Here is a 12,028-nt window from a genome sequence, read left to right on the forward strand (position 1 = left end):
TTACTGAGGTTAATAAAGTTGATCAACTTAAGTCAAACACAGTTCTGTAGTAGTAGTAGTACCCCATCTTTACAAAGACAATTTCTCAACTTTGAAAGTTTATTTCTAAGTTTTGTTTTTACTGTTTTAGTACTTTAGTTTAAAATTTCAGTCTCTATAGAGCAATAAGAGATGAATCAATGAATGATGTCTAATGTTACACTTACACTTTTACAGCTTACAAGTTACAGTGAAGAAAACAAATGTGTATTCTTGTCATGATTCTTGAGTCATTAAGCCAATGGACAAATTCATGAGTCCACCATTCAGTATTAAAATAAGTGAAAAATACAATTATAAATTACCAACTTTAGACTTGGAGGATGAGGCAACTTTGATAGAGCAATAATGCATTATTCTTTTAGTGGTATCTTGTTGATCTTAGCTTAAAATTTTAATTTGGTTATACTTATAAGTTATATTAACTTACTAATTAAGTTATGAGGTAAGAAATGACTAAACTTGCTATTTTCTCTATTATTTGCATACTAGAATTGAGAAATACTGAGTATTGTCACGAGTCTCAGTGACAGTGAGACTGAATAACTAATAAATGGAATAATTAAACTTTTAAAGTCAAACTAAGTTAACTTCAATTTTCAAAAGTTCAATTTAAAATAGGCCTATGGGAGTATCCGTACATAAGTTCAAAAATAAGCAGATGATAAATCTAAAACGTTTAAAATCAAATCACGAAAGTAATTTTATTCTGTATTATATATATATATCAGTATTAAACTGAATTTATGTTACACATATATCATAAACAACTTCAAACACTTACCTAAACAAAGTCCATTTTAAACGAAAGCGCTAAACGTTGAAAGGCATGTATGGTTAGTAGCGTCAAATGTTCATTGGCGGTTAATTTCCAATACAGAAATTTCGATTACGTTACCCGAGAAAACTCTGGTGTAAAAAACGTGAACTACTTTCATGACTAGGTCGTAAGTGGAATCACTCGAAACAAGTGACTCAAAGCATTCTGGGTAATTTTGTGAAAACATTGGTTTTGTTGTACGTGTATAATAAATGGAGAAATTGGCGGAGGTTACGATAACGAGAGCTAATTAAAAATAATACTAATTTAAATAAAACTATATTAAGTAAAAAATTCATTAATGAAGAAATTATGTAGGTTGTAAGTGAATAATTTTGATATTTTATTCACTCTCTCCCTATATATATAGCGTGTTATTCAATTATTGTCAGCTTTCACGTTTTTGATTTTGCAGAGCAGTTGGTTGAAATTGCCATATAGAATATATATTATAGCCTAGCCTATACTTTTAGTATCATTAATATATATATATACATCTTCAGTTAGTTTTGGTCTTAAAACAGTAATACTGTAACTTGTAAGCTGTAGTCTTACTTAGGTTTAATACGTTCAACTTGCTGCATTAAAGATACTTTACCAATACCAGTGTTTGCTTTTTGAAATAAGGCATGTATAATTCAAAATTATGATATCAGGGAAACCAGTTGTTGTTCTGAAAAAATTAGGATATTTGGCATATCAACAAGCTCTAACTATCCAAAAGAAACTTGTTCAACAGTTACATGATAGTTTAGCATCCCCAAAAATTCCACTTGGTGGTTGTAGACGTAACTTTCTACTTCTGGTTGAACATGAGCCAGTTTATACTGTTGGAATTCGATCATCAGCATATACAGCAAGTGAAGAACAAAAACTCAGAGCTTTAGGAGCAGATTTTGTCAGAACTAACCGAGGTGGTCTAATCACATTTCATGGTCCAGGACAATTAGTTGCTTATCCTATACTCTATTTAGGTGATTTCAGCTCTAAAAAGAGTATGAGATGGTATGTTTATCAGCTAGAACAATGCATAATACACATGTGCAAATATTATGGAATTCAAGCATCTACCTCACCATATACAGGTGTATGGGTAAAAGAAAAAAAGATTGCTGCTATAGGTAAATAGCAACACACTTATTAGCAGAGTTAAAATAAGTGACACAATTATGACATTGTTCATTACAATGAGAGCAGAATGTTTATTTTATTATTCAAAAAAGCTAATATTGATATCAATCAATAGGACTCTAGGAACTGAAATTTTCATGTAACTTGCATAACTTTAATAGTTAGTCCTCACTTAGAATGGATATTGAAAAGGTTCAAAAGAAAGCTACTAAGATGATTCCTGGGATGTAAATGTTATCTTATGAGGATAGGTTAAGATTGCATAACTTATTTTCCCTTGAGAAAAGAAGGGTAAAAGGTGATCTTGTTGAGATTTACAATATTATGTGGGGTATTGGTGGGATGAAGGTCTGTGCTGAATTATGAAGACAATAGTATGAAAGACACAAGCTTAAAATTAGGAAAATGCAGGTTAGAATCCAATTAAGAAAGTTTTATTTTTCTAACAAAATGATTAGTTCAGTGGTAAATATTCTTCTCATTAAGTGTGGTAATAATTCTGTGATTTTGAAAATATGGGAAAAATTTTGGGCCATGAGAAAGGAGGGAATAGGGCAAAGATTGAAAGGACAAGAAAAGGAAAAAAGAAACTGTATATTGACTGGTTTTGTTATCAAAGCTGTCACAGTTGTCTGTCAGTCAGACATTGTGAGAAGTTAAGTAAGAGTTTTAAGATCCTTAATTGAGGTTACAGGAAGAAAGATTTTTTGGAAGAATATGTACTCCTGGATTAGCGTATGGATTGAGTTACCACTGGTAGTGGTGGAGGCCAACACTTTATAACAATTAATACTTTCCTGAAAAATAAAGGATGGATTTAATTTTTATTAGGAGTGTGTGTGAAGAGGTAGCCTTGAAGGACCAAATGGGTTCCTACCGGCAGTTTCTTAGAAGTTATATATTTTTGTTGCTTGCTTAAAAGTATATATAATGTACATATAGGTTTTATTCATGGGTATTAAAGATGGAAAACAAGCTATATACAAAGAGAAATATTTATCAAAACTATTTATGTTTTAAGTCTGAAATCATGGAAAAGAAGTATTTTGGCTTCTGAAACATTTTATAAAACAGTAATAAATACATTTCCAGGCAACTCATATTATTTCTATTACAGGGATTCATGGAAGTAGGTATGTAACAAGCCATGGTGTGGCCATTAACTGTAACACTGACATGAGCTGGTTTCATCATATAGTGCCCTGTGGTATCCCAGATAAGGGTGTGACATCTCTTTCTCAGGAACTTGGCAAGAATATCTCTGTTACAGAAGCAACTACATATTTTATTCAAGCATTTGAAGAACAATTTAAGTGCACAGTGTTACAGGAGAACATGTTAAAAGAAAGCTAAATTGTTTTTGATTTCATTATTGAATATATTGTAGAAATGTTTTTAAAGAAAATAAATAATTTGTATCTTACAGCACAAATTCAATATCAAAGACAGTGGTGCATTTTATCTGAGATTATTTATATCACAAATTTCTTTTGATCAATGAAATTTACTACTAATATTTTATTTTATGCTCATTAGACAACATCTGTTAAATCATTTGATTTGACCAAGTAATAAAGATTTTTAGTGCATGAAATATTTTTCATATAGCCTAACATATTTAAATATTGTTAGGAACCTATTAAGCATAATTTGTTTTTTATGATACATGTATCAGTTGGTGAGTAATTATTCATTACATATCACTTTATCATACATAATTTGCATAATACATGTTAACAACTAGTTACCTTATGACCAATTTTCTCTTCCAAGACCTAAGCTACTAGTAAAAGTCAAACTGATGTCATAGCTAAATAGTCAATTATATGACAATAGGGACTTAGTAGAAAAATTCTAAATTTTAAAATCTCAAAGTCAATAAAAAATATGTAAATAAAGCCCAAAAAATGTCTTCATTATCACTGAATTGTAGTTTTATGAGAATTAGAAAAGAAGCTATGCATTTTTAGTGGGTCACTGAATGTTATGTTAGACCATGTTAAATCTCACCATTGAAGCTTGAAGAGCAGTTAGTAGGGCACACAATTTCTTTAACTTTTTGTGGTAAAACAAACTGCAAATTGAACCTTGATAATTTGAAAGACTTGTTTTAATAATACATAGGTAATTAATCTTTTTCATTTTTAAACTTTCAGTGATATGGCAGCTGATTATAACAGCTGCATAGGCACTTGAAACTTGGCATGCACAAACAGTACAATTATATTCTCAATGAATTATATAACTTTATACACTAGTATAAGCAGAGGCGTATTAACCAATAGGCTTCCAAAGCTTGTACAATTTGAGAGATGCATCTTAGGAAGAAAAAAATCTCAAAATTAATTTAAATTTGAAAAAAAGTTTCCCTAAAATGTGCCCCTCATTCATATTTTTTCTTTTTGGTTCCCCTGGCTTTTGTTAGTTGATGTATTTTATAAAATATAAATTTATAATAAAAACATATTTCCATCCATTTCATTGCATTTTAATTTACTGTTTTTCTCGTTTTGATGTATAATTTTCCTCGTGAGTTATTCGAGAAGGAAGAGGTACATCTAAAATTCTGGGCCTAGAGCTCAGTCAACCTTAAATGCTCCTGAATATAAAACTAATTTATCACTATCTGCAACTAAACAAAAATATATTGGGGTGAACAATACCTAGACTTATACTGAGCATGCCTAACTTCAAGTATTGGTGGATCTACCACATTCTCATTAATGTGGACAAGTAATTTGAGAAACAAAAACATTTGGATAGTGTAAGAGAGACTAATAAACACAACCAGCTCAAGGACAATATGTACAAATAGTTACAGTATGGTGGACAGAAAGCTTGAGAACCTATTGCATGCCCTTTACAGATTGTGTTGATTGTATTAACAATGAATGTTATTGGGTTTAACCTTGTAAAATGTGTTTCTTGCTGAATTGTTCTTTTCAAATAGATATGTAAAGCAGCATTGTAAATATATGATATCATATACATAGGCTGACCTGCAAGGTATAAATAGTTGGCAGTCATACATAAATTAACTAAAGAGAGTAGGGCAGCCATAGCACTATTAAAAGGCTATACCATGTAAATTACAGGTGCATGTTACTAATAAGTTAGCTTTATTAATGTGTGAAAAAGAGTAATATTATAAATTATTGTGTTTACTACTGAGCACATAAACTTACCCAGTCTACATTATTTTTGTTTTATGTTGTGTATAGTTTTTAATGAAACAATTGTGAGGAATTTACAAGTCTTTGTTATGTTGAGCCAGTCAAGGCTGATGTTGACATTCAAGTGCCTCTGCTGACCATGAATCATTACAAAATACTGCAAAGGTATATATATATTTCAGTTATTTATTAACATTACTACTTTAATAAAAGGTGAAACTTTTTCATTTATTAAAAACTTTCGTAGCCATAACTGAAACTAAGTCATGGAAGTCAATATTGTATATAGTAACTATTTTTCATTCATAACATAATGTTAAGATGTGTTTTGTTTTGACAATTGGTAGGAAGTTTTGTAATGTATTTTGATGTTAAAGACAGTCCCAAATTTAGGTATGCTCCTAATGAACAGTAATATAGTGCAAGTTACAATATGTTGTGGATATAGGTACAAGGAATTTCATTTACATGTCACCCTCCCATCTTGATGTCTTTCTTCGATTTTTTTTACAAGTTGCTACATTACAGACTGACAAGCTGTTATTTTGTCTGGCTATATTTCCAAAGCAGCTCAGATTTCTCTGATGTGCAAACTCCAACAGCCTTAACGGGTCTTATTTACACAAATATTGTTATATTACTTCTCAATGTTGTCCATGGAATCTGCAGATTACCTATAAGAGAGCAAACTTCCAATAGCTGAATTCTTCTTTCATCTTCCTTCTTTAATATCTATTCAAAGCAGCCAAGTAAATGAGTGAGGGTATAGCACCCAAATTTATGTGTGTTTGTGTGTATATATATATATATATATGTGTGTGTGTGTGTGTGTAGTTGATTCCATGGGGAGTGGAAATCAAAACAAAAGTATAGTTTGAACCTACATTTTATTGTTTTAATAATAAAAAAAAATTATCAGCTTAAAATTGTTTTGTGATTTATGATTTTTTTTATTCAAAACACCTCCATGTAGAACCTGTAACTATGACTGCTTTCTTCCCATAGCTACATAGCATACAACTAGAGCTATAAGCATCTCATCAACAATCGTACCTACTTCTTTCTCATTTACCACAACACTAATGCTTCTTGCACATCTCTCACACAATATGTTCTTTTCATATTCAACACTTTTCCAAGGTATAACCATGGACCATTTGTTTCATCTATGCTATACCATATTCTGCTATCATTGTACTCCAAACTACATACAGAAATATATTTTCTTTCTAACACCTATCTCTTAAAATACCTATCTAAGCTCTTCCTAAGCCCATTCAATATTGTAGCTTCTGTCACACCTGAAGGCAAACTGTTTCATAAGCCAACCAACATATTAGAAAAGTAACACCACCTTTACTGAAGTAACAACTGGGTTTCTATATATACCTTAAACTTCTGTCTTTTAGTGTTACTGCCTGCAAAGTCTTTTATGAAAACATCATTTTTATGGTATTTAAACCTTAAACAATCTTTAGAATGTCAATTGTCCCCCAAGCTCTTTTTTCCTCTCCACCAAAAACATGGTGAGATTTCAACCTATCCAATACTATAACCTTTCCAACTTGTTATCATTCTGGCAGCTTTTCTCTGAGTCCTTTCCATAATTTCTATATCCTTTCCTAAATAAGGTGGCTAAAACTGATAGCACTATTTGAAATGGAGTCGCAGCTTTTACTTTTTAAAAGTGAACCAATAACTTCCCTCATCTTGTACTCAGTATTTCTGATTATACAATCTAAAATCCCATTGATCTTGTTACTAGTTAATGTACATTGTCTAAAGGGCTTCAGGGATTTTGACAAAAATATGCTGTCACTTCTTAATATTGATTATCATTTTCCAAATTTTTGCCAAGTTACTAAGGCTTTAAAGCTCTTTTGAATAAGAGAAGCATTTTCAATAGCATTAGTCCTTCCAAGACTCCTAGCAGCATCAGCACATTTGGAAATATATTGAAGTCACTGATATGAGTAATGAATAACAAATCCCCCAAACTAAACCCCTGAGGAACCCACTAGTCACATTATATCAGAAATTGCCAGTTTACTACTCTTGAGCCAGTTTTCTACCCACTTCTTAATTTTCCCACCAATTTCATGAGTATTTAACATGCTCAAATTCCAGTTCATCCAGAACACCAAGCCATTATCAAACTGGAGAAGCTTTTGAAAAATGGGCAAAGTTAAAAGAATTCAAAAAGGAAAACTAAAACACAGCAAGCTAATGAAGCAGAGTTTATCAGTAATGTGGATGACCTCTCTGACATCACTCGTAGAGATGCCCGAAACTGATCAAGATCCCAGAAGACAATGACTTTCTTCTTGCTCAAATGGAAAGAGGATATCGTGGGTGAAGGGGCCAAATAGATAGGGTTCTTTCTGTAAAGAAACCAAGAGCTAAGAAAAGAAGTGAAACAAGTATGAATAGGAAATGGTGTGCAGAGCAGGAAAAGCTTACCTTGAATGAAACTGTTAGTTGTTAGGAATCATTCCTCAGCAGTGATCATGAGGTTGACAAGTTCAATGCCAATAACAGTGGTGAGGATAAAATAACAATTGGAGAGTTGTCGTTTTCTAAACCTAAATTGAGGACAAAAAATTATCTCTCCCAATTTAGCAGCAGCTATAGACAGAACTAAGTTGAGTGACAGAAAGGCAACATTTGTCCTTATGGCCATAACTCACAGCCTTGGTCATGATGTGCAAGAGCTAACCATCAACCATTCCTCAGTCCAAAGATCTCATCATCGCTTCCAAGAAGAACTTGTCAGAAACTTAAAGGAACTGTTCCAACCAACAGTCTCATTTGTAGTTCACTGGAATATCCCTTAATAATCTCACAGGAAAAGAACAAGTGGATCATCTTCCAGTGACACACTCTGGAAAAGGAGTAAGCCAACTCCTAGGTGTTCCAGGGTTGATATTTAGCATCAAAGAGGCTCAAGCTTCTGCTGTCACATTTGCTGCAAGAGTAGGGAGTCATTGCAGTTTGCTTTGATACAACAGCAAGCAACATTAGTTACAGCAATGGAGCATGTGTGCTGTTAGAACAAAGATTAAACAAGAACCTTCTGTATTTTGTATACTAGAATTATAACTTGTACTGGCATGTGTTTGAAAGACTGTATGGGGGCTTTCCTCTGGTCCAGATATTGCAATTTTCAATCGGTTCCAGCAATCTTGGGAATACAATTATGAAACTGCAGCGGACTCTGGTGAACTTCCAGAAGCCATAGAGAAATTTAAGGACAGTGTCATTGAGCTTACTACAAGACAGCTTAATGTCAGTCAACCTAGAGACAATTATCGAAAGCCTCTCGAGCTAGTCATGACCTTTCTTGACGACATTCTTCCTCTTGGAATGTAAATTATAGCACCTGGAGTGTCTTGTTAAGTATAATAAGGTGAATTCTGCTCTTTCAAAATCTGCCTATCAAAACTTTACAGAACATCAATGGTATCTCAGCGAGAAATTCGTTGAATGGCATTCTTTGATTCAGTTGTATCCACAGAGACAAAACGAACAATGGTAAAGGCACTAAATCAGAAGAAAGAGATGGGTGAACCTTCAAAATGCATCCAGGTACTTCAAAATTCCATCTGGATTTCTGCATTATGGTCCCGAGTCTTGGGAGCTTTGAGAGGACTACAGGGAATCACTTAAAAAGTTCGACGCTTGAATATGGTAAATAACAATGCTGAAAGGGGTTTCGCTATTATTGAGGAAATAATGCCATTATACCAAAGAAATAAAAACAGAAACAATTTCTTCTTCGAGGTGTGTAGGATCATAGAGGACGCTTTCCTAAAAGCAAAAAGGGAATAATAACAATGCAAAAGTGACTAACCACACCAAAATCATATAAATATTATACAATTATGTAATTCTACTATTATACATGCAATGAAATAATAATACACTGTAAATAAATCATTTATATTACATAACAAATATATATTTTCTATCAAATAATACATATGGTACCAGACCACTGCACTCTAAAATTTCATTCTCATTGAGAAACCTCTTTAAAATGGTCTAAAAGGGATGAAGTTTGACATTGAATGTATTTTTTTTTGTTGCTGTTGTTGTTTTTTAATTGGAACAAAATTAGGGATCATAACTTTAGAATTTTGTACCTGCAAATCAGGACCACCTTATTTAACATGTTGGTAAAGCAAAAAAAAACCGTTTATAAAATCATGTGTTAAGCAAACAGCTTGTCATAAGGTTATATTCCAGCAAAGTTACTTGGCCTACCAAGGTCACATTTGCCAGAAATAACCATCTAGACAGCAAAGCTAAATGAAATGTAGTTCTTTGTGCTCATATACTTGTTCAACAAAATATTTATTGTTTTCTATTTCTGTATTTGTTCTCTAACGCATTGTTAGAAAATAGCTGACGTCCGCTAAAAATGAACTCTTCATACATTAAACAATTTAATATAAGGCATCTTTTTATGCTCTACTACGATCTTTTACCTCGCGTGGCCAGGTGATTAGGGCTCTTGACTCGCAATCTAAGGGTCGCGGGTTCAAATCCCCGTCACCGAATATGCTTGTCATTTCAGCCATAGAGGCGTTATAATGTGACGGTCAATCTTACTATTCGTTGGTAAAAGAGTAGCCCAAAAGTTGACGGTGGATCATGTTTACTAGCTGTCTTTCCTCTAGTATATCACTGCTAAATTAGAGATGTAGCTTTGCGCGAAATTCAAAACAAATCAAACCAATCATTTACTTTATAATTAACGTACTCAGCAATTGTTTTAACATTTATCTGCATTATTTAACATATCTTTAAATTCTGGTTACATCCCAGCCTCTTGGAAGCAAGCGAATGTTCTAATGTTCTGTAAGGAACGAAAGCCAACAAATAAACAATCAATAAGCCAATCAGCCTGACCAATTGTATAGACAAAATTGTAGAAAGAATAACAAGCAATACACTCTCCACATTCTTGGAGGTCATATCTAAATTACCAGATATACAAAATGGTTTCAGAAAATTCAGGCAAACTACGGATCATTTAATTAGGTTAACTGAAACCATCATAGATAGCTTCAATAAAAAAGAATACACTGTCGCTTGCTTTCTTAATATCAAGAAAGCTTTCGACACTCTATGGCACAACTTTCTAAGGTTACGTATGTCAGCAGTTTTATTCGCTGGCTATCAAACTATTTGGAAAGCAGGAAATGTAGAGTTAATGTGAAGGGCACCTACTCGGAGTACTTCACTCCTGAGGCAGATGTTCTCCGGGAAGGAGTAGTTAGTCCTATTCTATGGATCATGTATCTTAGCAATATGCCCCTAAAGGATCCAAATCTTGGATACGCATCACAATGCGTTGACGATGTTGCATTTTGGAAAATAGCCCCCACTCCCTCAATAGCAGCCACAAGTTTTCAACCACAGCTAAATAGAATTATAGAATATTGTTTTCGAATAAACATTCCGAAAACTCGAATAGTACTATTTACAAAATTAATGAAACTTAAAAGACACCCATCCGAAATATACATGCACTGCACACTCCTCCAAACTGTAACATCAGCAAATTTCTTAGGTTTGACCTACGACTCAAATCTCAAGTTCGTCAAACATATAAGCGAAGTATGCTACGAGTCTGACAGGCAAGAACATTGGAACGTCCGCTACAAACATTAACAAAATATACACAACATACATACGTCCTGTCATAGAATATGTATGTTCGTCATGGATTAACATAGCACCAACACTCCTAAGAACTAAACTGTAAACAATACAAAATTCCCTACTCATAACACCCATTGAAGTACAGAAAGAAACCTCATCAAACTTCTTACACAAATGCGCAAACTGCAATCACTGCCTGATAGACTCCTACATACCTCGCTAAATTATTTCACGAAAAATAGTAATAAAAACGAACTATTACATGGATTAGACCGCCACTGCGTATGTGAGAAAAGTAGTCCTAAGTACCTCTCCTCATTTAACATATACTGTTACATCTCTGGTCGTTTGTTAATTTCCCGTATAATTTCTTTCGGATGAAACTTTAACTTAAATAAAACTAGTTTATTCTTTCTCAATACAACTTTGCAATACACTTAATTTCCATATTCACTTTAACTTAAACACACGCTATAATTCCCAATGATTCACGCACTTAACTTCGAGCTTGACTCGATTATCTGTCTCTATCTCCCAGTCTGCTATTCAATTCTTGCCGTCACTTTATTTGCCGGCTTATATATTATAAAAGCGCGAGTCTAGCAAACGCTCGAGCCTTCAGGAACGTTCGAGATACTCATTATGTGTTACCAGCGTCACGTGACTTCCGCTGTCGTAACACTGCCCCTTCCTTAGTATTGTTCGTCCCGAACAATAGCGACTTAAGTTAAATCAATAGATAATTAACAATAACTTAATTAAATGTACAGAAGTATTTTACAGGATGTACCTTCTTCCGTACTGGTCTTTGTCTTATTGGCTTCTGCTTCACGTGGGTTTCATCTGCTCCATCAGGAAATATCCCATTATCGGTAACAGCCACATCAGTGGTAGTAACTTCATTAACAGCTTCACTGTTTTCCTTCTCAAAACCGAGTAGAGATTCTTCTTCAACAGTGGCTTTTCCAGGTGACACGTCTTCAGCAGCGTCTTTTGTTCCATTGTTCACTTTGTCCCAACTGAAATGTTCTGGACCGTGATAACGCCAAAGCCTGTTGGCATGCATCACCTTTGGCTTACCTCGCCGACCACATTTTATTCGGAAAGTCACGTCTGAGAGACGATCCACTATGTCATATGGGCCTTCCCATGGAGAAGTCAACTTAGGAGACTTCCCTTTGGTCTTCCTGGGATTATA

The 12,028-nt window shown here is 33.6% G+C and overlaps 2 protein-coding genes across 4 annotated transcripts in view; one reads left to right on the forward strand and one right to left on the reverse strand.

Moving 5' to 3' along the window:
* Positions 1–924, reverse strand: part of LOC106457012 (protein ECT2-like) — an 81,923-nt gene extending 80,999 nt beyond the window's left edge. The window contains exon 1 of one of the 2 annotated variants that reach the window (XM_022382825.1): positions 824–924. The gene's annotated coding sequence lies outside the window, so the exon portion shown is untranslated. The remainder of the gene's footprint in view (positions 1–823) is intronic. The other variant, XM_022382826.1, reaches the window with a different exon arrangement.
* A 138-nt stretch (positions 925–1,062) lies between these two features.
* Positions 1,063–3,436, forward strand: LOC106457014 (putative lipoyltransferase 2, mitochondrial). Of its 2 annotated transcripts, none has more exons than XR_001290670.2 (2): positions 1,063–1,180; positions 3,108–3,434. XR_001290670.2 is itself a non-coding variant. In XM_013916400.2 (2 exons), the coding sequence occupies exons 1-2, from the start codon at positions 1,506–1,508 to the stop codon at positions 3,341–3,343; spliced, it is 711 nt and encodes a 236-aa protein (XP_013771854.1). In that variant the 5' UTR covers positions 1,196–1,505; the 3' UTR covers positions 3,344–3,436. The 2 variants fall into 2 exon arrangements, 1 of the variants encoding a protein (XP_013771854.1); XM_013916400.2 differs by lacking the exon at positions 1,063–1,180 and adding an exon at positions 1,196–1,980 and having other exon boundaries at positions 3,108–3,436.
* Positions 3,437–12,028: the final 8,592 nt, after the last annotated feature.

The sequence above is a fragment of the Limulus polyphemus genome, unplaced genomic scaffold (assembly GCF_000517525.1).
Source record: "Limulus polyphemus unplaced genomic scaffold, Limulus_polyphemus-2.1.2 Scaffold281, whole genome shotgun sequence".
NCBI lineage: Eukaryota > Metazoa > Arthropoda > Merostomata > Xiphosura > Limulidae > Limulus > Limulus polyphemus.

What these genes read in the sequence shown, in the direction of transcription:
- LOC106457014 (XM_013916400.2), top strand. Translation starts at nt 1,506, where the DNA reads ATGATATCAGGGAAACCAGTTGTTGTTCTGAAAAAATTAGGATATTTG. An exon ending in AAAAAAGATTGCTGCTATAG is followed by an intron (nt 1,981 to 3,107) that starts GTAAATAGCAAC and finishes TTTCTATTACAG; the next exon opens with GGATTCATGGAAGTAGGTAT.